General features: G+C 32.5%; 2 protein-coding genes across 11 annotated transcripts in view; both read left to right on the top strand.

The window, feature by feature from the left end:
- Positions 1 to 10,598, top strand: part of LOC111051426 (fasciclin-1) — a 201,574-nt gene extending 190,976 nt beyond the window's left edge. For 5 of the 9 annotated variants that reach the window (XM_039434528.1, XM_039434529.1, XM_039434526.1 and 2 more), the window contains 2 exons: positions 945 to 980; positions 5,312 to 10,598. In XM_039434528.1, the coding sequence (XP_039290462.1) occupies positions 945 to 980; positions 5,312 to 5,511 (236 nt within the window). In that variant the 3' untranslated portion in view covers positions 5,512 to 10,598. The remainder of the gene's footprint in view (positions 1 to 944; positions 981 to 5,311) is intronic. The other 4 variants (XM_039434532.1, XM_039434533.1, XM_039434531.1 and 1 more) reach the window with 1 other exon arrangement.
- A 5,091-nt stretch (positions 10,599 to 15,689) lies between these two features.
- Positions 15,690 to 20,237, top strand: part of LOC111051874 (prominin-like protein) — a 78,042-nt gene continuing 73,494 nt past the window's right edge. For both annotated transcript variants that reach the window (XM_039434523.1, XM_039434522.1), the window contains exon 1: positions 15,690 to 16,152. In XM_039434523.1, coding sequence (XP_039290457.1) covers positions 15,816 to 16,152 — 337 coding nt within the window. In that variant the 5' untranslated portion in view covers positions 15,690 to 15,815. The remainder of the gene's footprint in view (positions 16,153 to 20,237) is intronic.

Below are 20,237 nucleotides of genomic sequence, written 5' to 3'. Positions count from 1 at the left end.
AATTATAAATTTATCAGAGAAACAATCAATTTAACGTTGAGGTCTATTGTTAATGAAACAAAACTTATTTTATTTTATTTATTCTTCACTCCTTATAGTGATATATTCTACTAAATAAATCATTCACTTTGTACTTGAACTAAAAATTAATCTTTCTGTTGTAATTGAAACAAAACTTATATTTCTGATGTAGTTATTCCAAAAAAATTAAACTTTCAACATCATACTATAGCTTTGTCATTCTGTATTAATTTTAATGTTGAAGATTTTCTCTCCAATGTTATTATTTCAAAGTTATAAAATGAGAACTATTTCTTACTAATAATAAGTTTGATTGTGTTTTAATTGAACTATGTAAATTATTAGACACCTACCGTATGCAGATCTGAATTTTTTATGTTTGTGTGAGGGATAGAGTAAGAGTTTCATCAGGATACCAGTCATTACTGGAATTCACAAGATAGATGAAATATTCTAAAATTGGCAGAGAAAATTCAATCTAACTCTCAATATAAAACTCTATAATATATTTCTAGATGTATTACAATTGTTGGTAATTTTTTGTTATACAGTAGGCTAGGTCATTTACTAGGCATTAAACAAGCTTATATTCATTGAGTAAATACATTTGAAACGAGCTAATTTTCGGTGCCACAGATTCAGGCGTAATGTAAGCTGCTGCCAGCATAAGTAATTAACATTTTTGCGCTTGAATTTTGAAAGCAGGCTGGCTTTTTCAAGATCACCCATTTTTAAAAATCTATTTTCTATTAATGAGCTTGTATTGGAGAATTTGAGAAAACAACTCCCGTTTTTCAAATACCAAATTAGCCTATATCAGTCACTAAGTAGTAATTACTTAAATGTTGATATTGGTCACCAGTTAGAAGTTTTTCTATTTTTTCTATTGGCGTGACATTATTGTTTGTATTTTTTACGAGCAGACGTTGCTGAAAATGAGAATCATTCCGTTCACACTGGTGAGTCTGTTTGTAATCAAGAATGAACTGAAACGTGATCTTGGATCACTCACTGTTTTTCTTTTGTTGTGTTAACATTGGTAGTTCCACCCAAATCACTGAAGCTGTTCAGTTTTTGTTCACACTAATAATAATACATCTTTCACACGTGTTCTTGAGGATGAGAATGATTTAACAAGCTTAGTGAATACCGTACATGTTGCATCAGGAAGAATGTTTGTAATGTGATAATTCTCTTGCAGTTTGGCAAACATGAAATAATATAATAATTGAAATAAAACCGTTTTCATCTATAGAATGTCAAAATTTAATAACCTCACCAGAGTTTACTGTTAAACTGTTAAACTAAGGATCGTATTTAAAGATGCTTCTTGAAATCGTTTTCTGCCAAGCTTGCAATGATTGTCTAGCAACCAGCTACCGTACTAAAATTGTAACGATTAGTTCCCATCATTGGTTGCAAGGAAATCAAAGCGAGCTTGACTAAGAATTCTGGAGCATCTTCAATAAATATGACCGTGATTTTTCTATTCATTTGAATTTCATTGCTCAATTTGATTTCAATATATATTTTTTTCATTTTACTTTTTAAAACATTAAACAATTATAATAATTAGTAACAGCGTTACAAAAAATATGAATACAGTATGCAGTAGTACAAAAATATAGTAATTATTATTGTGAGGTTTAAAAAATTGATGTCAAATTGAATTTTTATAACCAGTTGAAGGCTTATTAAATGCCTTAAATTGAATTTCCTCATCAAATGGAGTATGACACCAACCGTTAAAAAAACAGAAAAAACCTTAAATATAAATTTATTCATTATCCATACTTCATTCCACATATTCCATCCATATTATTCTGTAAAAGTTTTCTTTGAGTTTTTAATGTTCTTCATCAGTTTCCAACTTCACAGTTTGCTCTTTTTGAAAGTATTGCATATTGCATTGAAAATTGATTATGTCACTCTCATCCTTTTCTCACACGTTTCAAATGTGATATGAGTTGCTTATTGTATTGTTGTTCATGCTGCTATAACCATAACATCACTGTATTTTTGGAAGCAATGACACGATGTCGATGATGATTTTTCAAAAATGATAGCATATTTTGAGAATGATGACTTTTTGCATTATCTAACCGAGCCGATTTTAGCATAAGTTCCATACACAATAACGAGGCACAATTCAGATGCATTGATATGCATCATTTCAAAAATATATTATTCTTAATTATTTCAATAATATTTTGCATCTAGTAATTGTGAATCGAAATTTAACTAATTCATTATTTTTTAGTTGTTGACCTCATTGATAGGCTACTGAAATCTATAACATGTTTCATATTAAAGTCCTTTCCGTATTGTTCAATCCTCATTTAAGAAAAATGATTTTTGTTATTTTGGAAAGAATCATTATGATTTAAGACTACAATTTTTCTATTCAGGATTTTCTATTCATACACATTACTTTTCTTTGAAAGACTGTGTTGCCATTAATATATATATATAGCCTAGTTCTAATAACAATGTGGAGATTGCTAGTCTTGTCAAAAATGATCCACATTGTTCCAGTTATGATTCACCAATCAAAAACAATGATTAAAGGTATTTAAATTTCGTGTAGAAATTACTTATTCGATGTAATAATGGGACTTAGAAGTTGAAAATAATTTCAAAAAGTATTTGTACGACTTCAATATTTTAAGTTTAGAAATGTTCTCAAAGTTAGTAAATATTCCAGTGGAATTGCTTCAATATCATTCAAATTATGTTCCGTTTACCGTGATTTCATTCTGATCATCGCTATAGTAGTGTTTTGATTGTCAATGTCAAACGTTTGAGTAGTTAGTAGCTAGATTTTTCGAGCTAGTTTGAACTTAATCTTTAAACTGTCTTTTTCTATTTGTAAAGCCTAACAACTAACAAGTATAAATTTGAATTGTCAGCTTCTGCTTATAAAAGTAAATAAATGTATCCTTTCTTAGTTACTTACTCAAAGTATCGGTAGAGTATACGACAACAGTACATATAATTATAAACTTATTTTAAAATTAGCAATCAAATTCGAATAAATGAATGGTAGGTTTGGATGATATATCTTGATTGAAAAATGTTGATTAGCTCTAGTATTTTCCTCCAAGGTGATAAATCAAACCAAATCACAGGTGATTCATTGCATGAGAAACTAAGCTGCAGACATATTTTCTTGAGGGATATATCTGTAACATTTTAACTTATGATATGTTTATTGGAGGACTGAATCTAGAGTTGAGAATCTAATAGGACTAATTCTAGGACTGAGAATCTAATAGGTCTAATTCTAGGACTGAGAATCTAATTGACGTTAATATCAAACATTTTTCAAATTACCTTCCCATTTATAACACAATTATTATAGATATTTTATAACTACTCCTTCTGGTACACCCCTCCGCCACTTAGTTTAATTCCCCAATATCATCTAGTATAAGTATAGGTTGGCGCAGCGAAAAGGAAAATTTTGAAATAATCTTATTCTACGAATAAAATCATAAAAATGGTGAATTATTAATGTAATGGAATGTATTTAGCATGCCATTCATGTCCCTACAATTCTACAATCATTTTTTTCGAACGTTGTTCTTTACATTTTGAGATGACATCGGAAATGTGTGATCAGTCTGTTATGAAAACTCTGGAATGACAGTGTTGCAAATCTTGGAGAATGGCAGTAATTTTATGTATTCCCTCAGTTCATGGCTTGTTGCAGGAAATGTATGGTGCACCTTGCCTTTAAAATAACATCTCAGGGATACGTACATGGCGGTCATACGTTCAATTTCTATCCAAATTTGGGAAAGGAACAGTTTTGGGCTTTAAGCCTGTTGTTCCTTTCCCAATCATTCATAGTTGAGAATGATATTGTATCAATGTATAAATAAATAAAATATCCTCTGTGTGGCAGTTATATATTGCCTTTTAGAAAATTCAGTCACAGCTATTATACTTTCCACACAAGTCCAATGCTCCATGATTACTGCGAGTAAATGCGTTCAGATCAATTGTATAAAATTTCGAACAGCTACTGACTCATTAGTGACGCGACTGTAACATTCAATATTTTTCCATTCAACCAAACACTCAAAGTTTGAAGTGCATCACACTATAGCAGTCTATTTTTGAGAATTGAACTTGATAATCTAGTTTCCAAGTGATTAAAACAAGTTGCGACATGACCAAAATATCCGGTTGCCAAATTGTTCGAAATTTCATGCAAGCCCATATCACTGGATATATTCATATTGACAACACAGTAGAAGCAGAGTAGTAAATTTGAGTATATTCAATCATATATGGACTTGAATTGAAAAGATAAACATTTCGCAAGAATTTGGAAACACGGATATTTTGTCCAAGTCTCAACTTGTTTTAATCACTTGGAAATCTAGATTATCAAGTTCAATTCTCAAGAATAGACTGCTATAGTGTATTCTCTTGAAACTTTCAGTGTTTGGTTGGATGGGAAAATGTTTAAATGTTCCAAGTCTCAATTTGTTTATAAATTAGGTAGTCTTTATTCAATTGCCGGTAATGATACAGCGAGACTCACTTGAAACTGTCAGCATTCCTTATGAATAAAACGGTAATAATAATGCTGACAGTTTCATGTATATCTCATAGACGTAATCCATGCTAGGCCTACTTGTAAATAATATTTTATTCAATAAGTTAGGAACTTTTTAACTACTGTAGCTTTAATGATTTTTTAAACCCCAAAGCAATATATTTTGCATTTCGTAGAGAATCTTAATTTAAAATGTTTGTATCCTAAATTATTTATTATAGTTTTTTAATTCCGCTACTGTAATTGTGATTCAATGTATGGAATTAAAAAAAAAATAATAATAAGTACATTGATTAATCTAAGAAGTAGCAGATGTTGCGTTTTCCTTGAAGTGTGATTGTACAAAATCGAGTCATTTTATCTGTTCATTTATTGAAAAAAATATATAATCATGGCCATGGAGGGAAAAACTAGGCTGAGCCTGTACCATTCCTCTCCAAAATTTTGATAAAAAGTAAATTTTATGTCTAATATTAGGTTATGAAATCACTCATCACTGCTTCGCCATTGAAATTTTGGTCCAGGAATAGGTATTTGAAAATGTTGAAGGTTCATGTAAATAGAATAAAAGTACCAAAGAAACCAATAAATTGAAAAATGGTGGAATAATGTGATGTGGATGGTGTTTTAGGCTACCGTGCTACATAGAGTGCGGTAGACTTCCTTCAAGTGTAATTGTACAAAATTGAATAAATAATGTGATGTTGATGATGTTTGTTGAAGGCTACTACATAGAGTGGAACAACGAGTGGGTTCACGTGTTCCGGCCGGACGTGGAGTGTACCAACGGCGTCATCCACGTCATCGATCAGGTGCTGGTGCGTGAGAGCGACATCGTGGTGACCGGGGCCTCCGCCACGCTTGGCCTCCCCACGCTCATCACGCTCGCGCTCAGCATCCTTACTGCCCGCTGGCTGCTCTAAGTCACTCGCCAAACCAAATCCACCGAGTTATCAAGCAACTACCAACAACCGTCTAAAATGTTCATTTCGTAGAGTTGAGATTGATTAGACATAATTTGACTTTTCATTCAGTAAGTTAAAGATTGTATTACATCATTTGTGAATGATGTAATTACATCTTGTAGAGTTGACATTGATGAGAATTGATGTGATTTCCATGCAGTAAGTTTAGGATCGTATTACATCATGTGGGTGCAAAAAATCAGGCGGGGAGACCAGTGGGACACCAGTGTTGTTCCAGCGGTATCCAGGCTGGTTTACCGAGTGGGACACCAAAATTTGGTGCCTCGACTGTTTTCCCTAGTGTAATGAGCCCAATAAGAACTAAATTCCGCTCAAACACTGGTGTCCCAAAGTAATACAAACCTAAATTTCTGGTGTCTTGTCTGGTTTCCCCAGTGTAATAAGCGCAATGAAAACTAATTGAACGGACACTAGTGTCCTAATGAAATACGAACCTCAATTTAGTTTTTTTGTGGGATTCGAAAGTTGATAACGCATTATCCAACTGCGTTATTGTGTCTGGAATTGAGTTTGGGATGAAATTGACATGACTTTACACTTATTTTTATCCAGTTCATTTTTTCACTGGTTGATGAGCTCACATAATTTTGACTCGAGCATGGGTATTGCGATTAGACGATGAAAAGCCCTGCGCTTGGCAGGATTAACTAACCCAGAGTTGTTGCGGCAGCAGTTGAAAGGTTGATACCACCCACCGTAATGCAGTCCGCTATTTGGTCGAATTGATTTGAAAGATGAGAGGATGTCGTTTACGTTTCGTTTCGTTTGTTACTCTTCTTGAAATCAGGTGCGGGATGAAAAAGTTCCAGTAGCTACATTTCTTACTGTAAAAGTAATAATACATGTTTCATGACTGCCACAAAAATACATAAAATGATAATTGCTTGATAACTTTCATTGGGTTGAAAATCGAAATCAGCTTTTACCATCAAGCTCATTCTGAAGTAAATTTTTGTCACCTCCAACCTTTAGTCCTAATAAAATTAGCTGAGTGTTGATGTAAATAAGCATTGTTTGTGAAGATCCAATCAATAATGAGTGTTTCCAATTTGAAAAAGAGAATATTATGGTATGCATGTTATAGCTAACAGCAAGTTAGAATGCAAAGTGAGGCTCGTTTCATCGATTTTAATTATCTTGAAGTACATCTGTATCATTATGTAATAATGAAAATATGTGGTGTAAAATGTTATCGGAATAGTATGATTTGTCAAGTTTTAGAGGATTTAACATCACTATGTGTACATAATGTATTGGAATATGTATTAAATTAAGCTGAAAGGTCCATTATTAGAATGCATATGATGGCTTGTATCATTGTCGAAGTGTCAATGCCGAGAATTGTTTTGCTAGTTTTCATATCCTGATAGATGTAAGAAGTAAAAATATAAATGACTTATTGTTGTTGGTGTAATATCAAGAGTTGTTTGAAAGCTTGAATATATTCTAATTTTACAGCCTAATACCATTGACTCCATCTGTATTATAACTGTTGAAGAGAGTAACTGTATATCTGAATGAGAGAAATTATTTTAGACGAAAAATGATAACAATTTAGTTATGTTATAGTATGATGAGTAGTTACTGAGTAAAGTAATCCATAAAAGAAGAAGAATAATAATTAGTTTTCAAAATTTTTGAAAACTAATTATTATTCTAAGATGCAAAGCATCAAGGTTTGAGAATTAATATTGATTGTATCTTAAAAAGCATACATCATGAATTTGGATTCACAAATAAATCAAAAGATCTAATGGACCATTGACTATTTGAGAATTTTGTATCGAATGGATTCTTAAAACTCATTGAATTTATATATTAAATTTCCAAATTGGCTCATCCAAGTTCATAATGATTAAAAACGCATAATATTCTCCAAACTTCAGTTCTCTCATGTGATTCTTGTCATATTCTTCTATATGCAGTAGATTATCGTTAAGCGTCACCCTAACCACTTATTCTATTGATGTTTTCTACATACAAAACACCCATTTCCAATCAATCCTACTTCATACGCAAAAAATAGTTGAACCATATCGTATTCATTTTTATTTCCTGGAAGTTGAAGAAAATTTTTATTTCTGTCCACAGTTCGCCTTAGATTCAATATGATGAAGCATTTTCCACCCTTGAAGTAGTAGTCTGAAGTTTATCATAGAATTATAGCATTCCACCGACATTTGATTGCTGCTAAATCAAAGTTTGATTCACTTCAATAAATTATATAGAGACTTTTCTGGGTCTATTCCTTCCTGGAGGAGCTTGTAATTCATGCATACTACTCTTTAGAGAATACTGCCTTATACAAGACTTTTCTATTATTTTTATCAAACGTAGCAATCTGCTTTTTTCATTTCCACTGCTTCCTGTCACACCAATGCAAGGCTGTTTACTTTTTATATCTTCTACATTAAGAAATTCTTTTTCGTTAATTTTCACATTAACCTAAGCATATATGCTTGGATTAGAGTTGAAACGAATTAATTCTCTGGCAGCTTTAATATTAGAATAGTATGATCTCTATACGTTGACCACAATCTAATGCTTCACTATTCCATAAAATTGTTATTGTGTAGGATCCCTCAACGTTGATTATATTTTCATGTCTTTTTGAACTCAATTAGATTACGCAATTTTGCTGATTGGTGTCAATTTGATTGAGAAATATCGACATTGAAGTTTGACGCCTACCGAATTATATTTTTTTAATGTGCAAAGAGTGTGTGTAACCTATAACTCCATGAACAAAATATCTATAAATAATTTAGACGATGCCTTTCTACACATCCTCAATACCATTTATATATGTTGATAGTTGTACAAATGATGATATAAATTTTAGATAGGTAATAAATTATCGTCAACTATGCTATGAATGATCTGAATGAGTGTATATCGCTAGTGTTGTCTCTTTTTATAAATAAAATTCGTGAATTATTTGTATGTCCATGACAAAATTAACTAAAGTAAGGTTTTTTATTTATTATAAAGTATAAAATAAATTATCTTTGTTCTCAATTTAGAAGTAGAAGTATTTGTTTCAAGCTGTAACATATTTCGAGGCTTTGCGTTTTGTATGTTGTTGATATGATTATGTTTGGAGGTATGCATGAATCTATAGTATGAATGTGTTTATCGCTGAATGAGAAGCTGTTTGAATCACAGAATAATGTTTCTATGCTTTGAAACTATCATGTTTTTAGTAATTGATAAAAATCAGTCAATTTTATTAGTTGAAATTTATCAATCGAGTCAATTCCTTGAGATTCCCTCCAAGGAAACTGGTAATTCGAAAATACTTTTCTTGATTCTTAGATGTTAATCTTTCACTGACACTTGAGCATTCCGTTTATTTCTATGAAATTATAATTACAAATGCGTGAAAAATATATTATGTGTGAGGTATTGCGCTTTGTAATAAATAAAAACCAAAACATGTATGTATCTCTTAAATGATAATTTAACTAGGTATAATGTATTGATTAGTATGTTACTTGACTATCCGTTCTCATAGCAAACAATGAGGTAAATTTTAACTAGATAGCATAAAAATATGTTAGGCTGCAATCGTAATAAGAAGACTATAATCAATGCATTGATATCAATCAATTGCAAAATAATTGAATGATTGGGAATTATTATCGTGCAAAGCATTTCGTTGAGTCAGGCTGTTAATTGCTATAAAATATTGATCAGAGTAACTCTTTTGATGTTCGAATTGTTGTAGATATATAGCATACATTTTAAAAGTTTTGATATGCAAACTTCTGAAAATAATTATCAGATTATCGTTGTTTTCGATCCAATATTTTTCTGATAGATTCAAATTTGAATTACTTATTTACCAAATATCATTTAGCCGAAATTTTTTATAGAATGTGAAAATGATTGATAAATTTGAAGAGAATTTTTCGAATTAAATCCGGTCTTGAACATTAAAAAGAACGTCAATAAGCTATTTCTACACGGTATTATTGAAAATTGATTCAGATTTCGCTCTTCATTACAATTAAAATATTCATCTGTATCACGATTGGTGCTCATTTATTCATTTTTTTAAGAAAAATTGCGCTCTCGTCAACTTCGGAGGTGTGTCTTTGTTATGGAGCAAAAGTCTTATTTTATTATGTCATGTTGATAATATTTTATTGCCGTTCTTTATAAATATTCTCTTTGAGACATGCATTTTTTCCAAGTTATTCAAATTTATCATTCAATATTGCTTCTAATATTTAAATAAATAAGGTACTTGTTTGAGAAAAACTATTAAATTATATTTCTAGTTCAAATAATTTTCAAATTCATCTGTCAATATTGTAATTTCTCATTATTTTGAGTATTCCTCTCTTCTTAAAATTGATTCAATTCTTTCAGTTCCACCTTCAAAATTGAGCTTATTCACACATTTTCTAGTTTATAAGGATTAGTCTGATGATTGGGCTCATGAATTCTTGCTTGTGTTTATTGAGAGTGTACCTATTTTTCAAAGCAGAATTATAATGTTAACGCTGATTGTAAACTGTATTATCAAAGTTCAAGGAGTTGATAAAATAATGTAAAGACTAAGTATGATTTTTTCGAGCCCAAATATTATTAATAAATTCGAAGCTACTCGTTTTGAGTGAAACGCTATGGATAGAGTAGCTTCCTTCTTAAGCTTAGAGAGAGTTGGCATCAGTTTAGAAAGAAAGCTTATTTTCACGCAAAATTTTTATAGTACCTAATTAATCGTTGGAACTTTCCGGCTTTTCTGTTACAAAGTATAACTTATCCGTAGAAATATCTATAGTGACTTGAACACAATAACACACTGCTGGACAATGTTAGAACCAGTTACGGTACCCATAGTTGTTCTAGATGCAGGCATAATTATTACTACATTCCAAAGTGTTCATTTATTTATTATAATGCATCTTCAAAGTAAAGTAAAATGTTCAATCATTGTATTCCTTCTTCCAGATTCCAATCTCTGTTCAAATTTGTTTGATTCACATTATAAAAATAAAATTATTTTTCAATGTGTGTTTCTATGGTCATCACCTATTGTACTTCAACCCTTTTCCATTATGTTAAATCTATGTATCTTGCTGCGTATGGTGTAAACTCAACATCTATGTTGGAAGGATGATGAATAACTAAAGTTACTCGTGAAATCTAGAAGCTGAGATATTATACTTCTAGTTGTGACCTTGAAGTTGGCACTGTAAAAGAAGGCTCTCTATACCCATACACAGTTCACGGTTGATTGGGTGTTAATTCGAATGTTTTCATGTGTTAGAAGATCACTATTATTTATTAATTCATTTTCTAAATTCTGCGGAGTAAGTGTCACAATATTTCCTAAGAGGTGAACTGCCAATTACTGTAAGGAATTTTTAGGATCAAATACTGTTCTTGTTCTGTGATCAGATATAACCATAGGATTTCATGCAGTATGGGTTTCAATTTATGAGGTTGTCTACAAATTGAAACCACATGTCAAATATAAATTACAGGTATCTTTCAATTCTTCTCAATGCAACATAGCAAACATTATGCTCTATTGATGAGCGACCGAGGATTTGGTATCTTCCCTCCCAGGAAGAAAACTTGAACAACTGACTGAGAAGCATTTCAATAAATTTCATAAATTATCTTATTGGCATTCCACATTTTTATGTGGGAAGAATCTCTTATTAATTATTTAAATTCTTTAATAAGAATTAATATAAGAGAGAATAGTATATAACTGTACTTATAGAAGAGATAAAACGGAAGTAGAAGTCAAAAAATCCCAAGCAAGGTAGGTAATTAAACGTAAGATCTCAGACTGTAGACAGGGAAGCCATTGAGACATGAACATTACTGAATTGTGGGAAATGGTCCTTCAGCCAGAAAAAATACCGAACGTGAAGAATGCTATCACGTAGGAAAAAATCTGTTGTGGTGCACTCACACAACTTACCTTGCCGTTATGAAAATTTATCAACTGACGCTAATGTTCCCGCGCATCTCAAGTCTACTTTTCTAAGATCTGAGCCAGCTGGTGACAGGACAATAACGCTGGATATACACGAGATCTGCTATCTCTTCATAGTGAATGAGTTAATAGAATCAACAGTTTGCAATTGACTAATCCTATTTTCTTGAACTTCTAGCTTATTTTCAATTTTAGGTGAAAATGTTACTGAATATTAATTGCAGAGATTTTTATGCTCAATCTTTTCCACTCGAATTTTTTTGTTTAAATTGTATCTGAAGCCTGATAATTGGGAATCTAAAACCAAACTTTGCATAGATGGTGCAGTGCTCCTGAAATTTTTACAGATATGAGACTTGTGGCAGTTGATAGAGCTTATCAATGACTTTTCTAGGTATGAATTTGATCAAAATCGTTGGATCCGTTTTCGAGAAAATCGCGAAAAACCCTGTTTTTGACAACATTTTAGCCGCCATCTTGAATTGCATTTGATCGAAAATGTTCGTGTCGGATCCTCATAGTGTAAGGACCTTAAGTTCCAAATTTCAAGTCATTCTGTTAATTGGGAGATGAGATATCGTGTACACAGACGCACATACACTCATACACACACACACACACACACACACACACACACACACACACACACATACAGACCAATACCCAAAAACCACTTTTTTGGACTCTGGGGACCTTGAAACGTATAGAAATTTGGAAATTTGGGTACCTTAATTTTTTTCGGAAAGCAATACTTTCCTTACCTATGGTAATAGCGCAAGGAAAGTAAAAATAGGTAGCATGCTGAAGCAAACGCAATAAATTAATTTCGATGTTACGTTTCCTAAGTTGGACAAAGATAAAATGTTATACCTAGATTATATTCATAGATTTATATATAAATCAATTTATACTTCCTAGTAATTTCCACTCCAATAACTTCAAAAATCGTTCAATCTCTATCTATTTCTGCCAATAATTGCATAAATATGAGTTTATTTTACTAATATCTTTTAACATTTACTTCAGCTGTCTCATAGAAAATAATGATGAATGTGGAGACCTTCATTTTATTTTTCTTTTCAAGAGGATCAAGTTGAAATTTTTACACCTATTTGATATGATTCTTGATAGTTTATTTTAGATAAACGCCTGAAAGCATCCAACTGATTTCATGTTCTTTCTGTCCATCAAGGGAATATCATTAACAAGGGGGAAGAAAAATACTTCACAAAAAGTAGGCCAATATAAGTCATAGGCCTACTTGGCGCATAAGCTACTATTTTTACATTCCTTGCCCTATTACCATAGATAAGGAAAGTATTGCTTTCCGAAAAAAATTAAGGTACCACAATTTATAAATTTCTATATGTTTCTAGGTCCCCTGAGTCCAAAAAAGTGGTTTTTGAGTATTGGTCTGTATGTGTGTGTGTATATGAGTGTATGTGCGTCTGTGTACACGATATCTCATCTTCCAATAAATAATTAACAGAATGACTTGAAATTTGGAACTCAAGGTCCTTCCCCTATAAGGATCCGACACGAACAATTTCGATCAAATTCAATTAAAGATGGCGGCTAAAATGGCGAAAATGTTGTCAAAAACAGGGTTTTTCGCGATTTTCTCAAAAATGGCTCCAACGATTTTGATCAAATTTATACCTAAAATAGTCATTGATAAGCTCTATCAACTACCACAAGTCTCATATCCGTAAAAATTCCAGGAGCTCCGCCCCATCTATGCAAAGTTTGATGTTAGATTCTCAAGTATCAGGCTTCAGATACAATTTAAACAAAAAATTCTGGGTGGAAAAGATTAAGCATGAAAATCTCTACAATTAATGTTCAGTAACGTTTTCACTAAAAATTGAAAATAAGCTCGAAACTCGAGAAAATGTCATTATTTCAATTGCAAACTGTTGGCAACTGTTGATTCTATTGAATCATTCACTATGAAGAAATAGCAGACTTCGTGTGTCTCCAGTGTTAGTGTTTTGTCACCAGCTGTCTTGGATCTTTGAATAGTAGACTTTTATGCGCGGGAACACTAGCGTCAGGTGATAATTTTCATAACGACAAGGAAAGTTGTGTGAGTGCGCCACACCAGATTTTTGGGTACACGACTGGGTGTCCACCCGTCTACTTGTCACCTTGGCATCTTGACCACAATCAGCCTGTCTGTAACATACCGTACACGTAATTAATACTACTTGTGATAGCAGTTGCTATGACAATTTTTTTCAGTGTTTAAATGTGAGTAGAAGAATAGAGAACAATAACGTAATATTCTATTGTTTCTCTATGTTAGAAGCTACTATTAGTTCACTCATACTGAATGAATGCTCAAAAAAGGGTATAGGGGGAAAAAATGGGAAGACAATTTTTGAACCAGCAGTTCTGTTTAGGGTAGTTAGGAGGTAAACATATCAAAAGTCCCTACCCCTACCCCCTGTGCTAAGGGGGTGGGGGTTGTTTAAAGGCAGCAATGAAAATTTCACCCCCTACATTGAAGCTGCTATTATAACAATGAGAGGAAAACTTGGAATAGTGAAATAATACATCATTTCAAAGAGAATTCAATGCTCGACAAACCTACGATAAGCATCAGTTTTTATGATGCATTGTTAGTGAGGTATAAGCCCTGAAAGAGCAAAACATTGGATAAAAACCTGTTATTTCAACAATTACACACCTTCAAGAGCGAATATCTCGGGAACTGTTGGGAATATTACAAAGTTCCACTCAACAAAAAGTGTAGAGAATTTATCAAGCTTCATTTTTTAATAGTTATTTCAGTCGTTTAAACACATTGTTCTCTAGATATGAGCGTGGAAGCAAAACGCTGCAAAATGCAACTTTTAAACCACCCTCATCCCCTTAGCACATGAGTTGGGAATAGGGACTTTTGATATGTTCTCCTCCTAACTAGTCTCAACAAAGCTGCGAAGTCAAAATTTTTGTTTAAAAGATTCCCTTCAAATTCCTTTGTCAATTGGTCTATTGTTGCAAAAATTGAGATTTCACACTCAACACTAAAGATGCTACAAAAGGTGTAGGGAAATTCGTAAAAGCGTGAAATTATACATCAAATTGAAGAGAATTTAATGCCTTAAAAGCTCATAATCAGCATGGATTTTTTCCGTCAATTTTTAAAAAGTTATAAGAGCAGAAATAGAAAAAAATTGGTGGCAAACGTGTTTTTTCCAAAAATGTCACACCTTCAAGAGCGGATATCTCGAAAACTGGGGGAGTTATAAAAAAAATGTGGAATGAATATTATGGGAAATTATGTAAGCTTTAATTTGTTATATGACAGTCAAGTCCTTAGGATACATAGTTTTTTAGTTTTATGCGAGAAACCAATGGTATCTTTAAACCACCCCCACCCCATTAGCACAGGGGGTAGGGGTGGGGACTTTTGATATGTTTACCTCCTAACTACCCTAAACAGAACTGAGGGGTTAAAAATTGTCTTCTCAACTTTTCCCTCTATAATCTCTCCTTGACTGGACTAAGTGTATACTCATTAATTTCATTTATTAGTATCTTCAAATGTTGAGATCATTGAATCGGTTTGAGATACGGTATCGATGCATGTGCGGGCTTCGCCATTAATAATTAATGGAAAATTATTTTCCTTTGAAATTCTGTATCGAAATCATGTATCACATGCAGTGGCGTATCCAGTGGTGGGGGGGGGGTTATATGGGGATCATTACTAGAAAAAGATCCAAGTTGTATAGGGTAGAAGCGTTAGGTTGACATAATTTTTAAAATCCCTTTAAAATACCCCTTTTTTGATAATTCTAAGACTAAGTTGCGGATCTCAAAGATCAATTCAGCAGTTCATGAGTGAGCTCTTCAACCCAGGGGGTCTCTAGTTATTATTATTATCGTAGCTGATTTTATGTTTTTTCTTTTTCTACCAAGTATTACTTTTTTCAATAATTAGTATGATGTTTCTTGTTTTGTTTTTAACATCATCCATCCCCAATTGAAATTATTTACTTAAAAATAATATTAGGCTATAATAATTTATAATAGCAAAATGTTTCTGTCATTCAAAAAAGCGTACAAGAAGCGGGAAACATAACATCAATGACTTTAGTTCTCACAACGGCCACAAAGAGCGCTGGCGAACTATTATTCTCCTTCCAGCAGACAAAGTCGAAACGAGCAAAGCAGCAAACAAGATGAGAATTTGGCAGTAAGAGCAGTGAGCAGTGAGTAGCAGAGTGTCTTTGTTGGTGCAGTAGGTTTTATTTTAGTGACAAATTATTTATGTATGGATAATATCAACATGTCTTCTTTGAGACCGGGAAGGACTAAAATTTCTACAAACAATTTAACCAAGTATTTTTTCGTGATTGTAGTGTTTTATTTAGTTGACAATGTATCGTGTGGCAGACAAAAACAGAGGATCGTCGATACCAGAAAAGTATTGGATGTGCCCAATACACAACAAAGTGTTATGCCTTTCGAACAAATACGATACAGTGTTGCAAATGTTTCAAACAATTATAAAAGTTCGACAAAATTCCATCACCGAGGAATGGGACATCTTTATTTCTTGACTCACCAATTCATCAATCTGATACTGAAGGGACAAGCTTATCCTGAAGGTGAGTTTTGTCTTGTGTTGAAAGTACTGTAGTCTGCAGTGATCATTCCATTGTGAAGTAGTTATTTCCTACATTTTATTCACCTTTAAAATTTTTAATGAGTTTTTCAAAATGTTTACTATTTAATTATCCAAGGATTTAATTTTGATAGAAATTTATAGGTTTAACCTTCTTTGTTTTGATGCGTAGTCTAAACATTTTTCAAATGCATAGGCTGTCCTTACTGCATTGTACGGTATCTGTATCCTATTCTGTTAAGAAGGGAGGTTTAAATTCATGAAGCACATCTATTACTCATAATTAGCTGTTTAATTACCATGTTTTTATTAAAGTACTTACATTTTACAAAGAAGGTACCTAAGCAATAAAGTAACCTACTGTCATTCATTTATTAGTCTACTTTCTGGTAAAAATGAAGTTATGCAATTGAAATTTATCATAATAAACGACTTAAGTTTGCTAAAAGTAAGTAATGCAGAAAATGATTATGTTGATTAGTATTGCTTGAGAGTTCATAAGGATTTTTGACTCCCTATGATGATGATGCCTGAACAACCCCTAGAATTGTGCGTGGGTATTTATTATATTTTTTTAATTCGAGTTACTTTTCAACTGGATTTATCATAAATTGTATTGAAAGGTTCAAATTCATGCATTATTAAATGACCCCAAAAAGATTGTCTGAAGTTGATAGCAATAGGCAATAACAATTTTTTACATTATATGCCTAAAAGTTGTTTTGTCAACTTGACATTTGTGGTTGTGACAATGGTATGAGTAACTTTATTTCCTTCTAAAATGATGTGTTGCATCATTTTTGAATATTTGGGATTGTATGTTCAAAGTAGTGTGAATGATATAACTTTGGTTCTAAGAGAGTAATAATCCAATCTGAAGTAGAGAATCATCAGTAAAGAGAACTAAAACGAGAAAGGTAGCTTACTAGAGACCACTAATAATTATGGCATAAATTATTATACTGTATTAACTTACATTATTAACGCATGTTATTAAGTGGATAAATTTACCAACATTGTTTGCTTGGTCTCCAACAAACGAAAGGAAAATCTTGCTATATAGAAAAGTGATAAGAATTATTCAGATTTGAAATGATAATCTAATCTGAATGGAGAAGCATCAAACTTGAAAATAAAATTCTGTCAGATTACAATGATTCAATTTACAGTATCTTTCAATTAGACATTGTTAATGAAACATTTAAGAATACATTACATAAAAAAATTACACTTGATGAGTTATAAAGCACACAGTGTACAACTAAGTTTATAAATATTAGATATATAAATAGTAATAAATAGTTCAGAAATAAATATTACTGTTGTGACCTGCAGACTCATTTAGATAGTTTTCATTACTTTGCTCGTTCCTCTTTGGTGAATTTTGATTGACTGCTCGACAGTGTCGCCTCTTGCCTGGATAAAGCAGAACAGCACTTGACGGTCTCCCAATCCATTTCGAGATCATACCGTGACCGTATTACAGTAATATCGAACAATTCACACCAGCTTAGCGTGACGCCCAACTGCGACCAATCTAACGGAGTAGCGTCATGCTCTGTCGCCTGTACAAAATAATGTTTCTGCCAAGATTTTGGTTTTACCAATGCCAATGGACCACTGGAAACCACAGTGACCGCAGGGGGGACTGTGGAGAAAATTCGCGGTCGTTCGGCCTCTATTTCTCAAGATTTTTTAAAAGTGTTACTTTTTTAACGAAGAAAATCAACCTTTACTAAGATTTGTGTAAATGTAAAGGAACATAAATATAGAATTTTTCCATTGTTAGGTTCGAATGCTAATCTGAATTCTATAATTCTGGTAGATTATATCATGATGGTCATATTGGTTACAGTGAACGTTCTAATGTTAGTTTTATTTTTAACTTGGATATATTATGGAACTACACCATATAGTTAATAAATCAAATCAACTTTGCCAATTCCACACCACCATTCTCAGAACACCTTGACATTATAAAGATTTTTCATCGTCTTTATTTTTCTCTTGCCACTTTCTTTGAATTCAAAGAGTCTTTCCCTCTTGAATAAAGGTAGCGAATAAGAAAGTTTTAGTTTTATGGTCATCCTATAGTAGCCTATTCACTCTAAACAGAGAAAAATTTGTTTGAATTAGGATAATGATTTAGTATCCATTACTATAGCGACAGAGGATCAGAAAAGCAGAGGTAGGAACAGAAAAGCAAACTAAGCAAATGCTGACTTGCAACTGATATACTGTAAATCACTAGAATTTTCCAAACTGGTTGTTGATCTCCAGTTGAATTCACCCCATCAATTGGTGTTCTCAATCTATTGATGTGCGTGCATGACTGTGATTCTAACCTAACATGACAACGATAATATTGATAATCAGGCTACACGATTGGTAGTGAGTCATTGTAATTATTGAATTAGGCTAAATAAACAATAGAAGGATGAATATGGGCAATAGTTTCAGATGATGACAATGTCTAGATTAATATTTACTGAGGACAATTATTTAGTTTGTTTGCAATTTGATGATTCGACTCTTACATTGCATTCAACTTTCTGCTCTTTTGGTAATTTTCGTCTGAAACTTAACTCTTGTTTTGCCAGTAATTTGCACCTTGTTTCTCAATTGACCTGTAAATTCTACTTCTATGTATGAAATGGTTCGGACCATCAATCAACCAGCCTGTTATGATCCATTTATGCTCTATGTGAAAATTCAGGGATTTTATAGGTCAAATAGTTATTGTTGCAACATTTTAGATCACATGACTTACTTTTATGTTAACACAAGATGTCATAAATTATTTTATTACATTATTATCACACGTTATTGAGTTGATGAATTCAAAACACCAATATTGTTTGTTTGGTCTTTAAACGAATGATTGAAAAATAGTAAAGTGATAAGAATGATTCAGTTTTTAAATTATTTATTGCGTCTTTGCGCTGTTATTTTAAACAGAAATTGTGACTTTGCACCTCACCGTAGATTGGAATCATGTTCTGGTGCCGCTTTTTTCCTTGTTGAGAATTCAATTAACACTTATCAAGTCTCTTTTTCTTGTAAGAGCCTACTTGGAAGAATTGAAGATTGGATTATCAACATTCAATCTGTTTACAGAATAAACTTGTTTATTGTGGGATTCAGTTCAAGCTGACAGCATTCTTTATAATAACATTAATGCTACCCATCAACCAATGCTGACACTTTGAAGCGACTCTTCATAGCTAGTTCATTGTATGGTAAGAAATGGAAAACGTTACGTAAATCTTGGAACTTCTCATTCGAATAAGCTAATTCAGTATAACATCAAATAATAATATAATGTATAGTGGAAACAGTAAAATGTTGATGTGTGGCAAGCTCCATTTGAGTTGAAATGCTTGGAAAGTAGGTTAACCGGGTTTGTCAAATTTATTGTGAGTCTTTGTTTGAATCGGTTCTACAAGTCCATTGTCACTTTATGAGAACTGTGGCATTGCAGAGATGTGATCTGCGCTTATTACAGTAATTTTCGGCAGAACAGTAATTTCCACTCCATTGCCAAAGTGAGATTCACCTTCATCTGTCAGCATTGTTTGAATGAGAAACATAGATGTTATTCACGAGGAATGTTGCCATTTCAAAGTGAATTTATCTATAGAGATTCCATCACGCTATCACACTATCAAGTGAATCACAGTTGCCAGATTTCAGTGTTTCCATAATTTTCTCATTGCGTTCCCGTACGGTATCTGCTGTGTTCTGTTCACATTCTCTGGATTTCCACCGAGTTTTCAAGCCATTAATGTGAATGTCAGGCTCGTTTATAAACAGCGTTGGTTGAGGAGCATGTTTCATCTTATTGTTATGTAGAGATATTCTAGGTAATGATAAATTACACCCAACTTCATAGAATTCCAACATATTGCTATCTTTGAAAATATGTCTGTTTCAATAAATTTGAATTATTCATGAATGCATCTATTTCGGCTGCTGGATTGGTCTTTTATTTGATATTCATTCTAATCTAGGTATATTTTATTCTTAAATAGGCAGGCTTATCTTATCCAGGGTTACAAAATCAAGTTA

Source organism: Nilaparvata lugens, chromosome 8 (genome assembly GCF_014356525.2).
Source record: "Nilaparvata lugens isolate BPH chromosome 8, ASM1435652v1, whole genome shotgun sequence".
NCBI lineage: Eukaryota > Metazoa > Arthropoda > Insecta > Hemiptera > Delphacidae > Nilaparvata > Nilaparvata lugens.
This window is presented reverse-complemented; position numbering and strand designations above follow the sequence as displayed.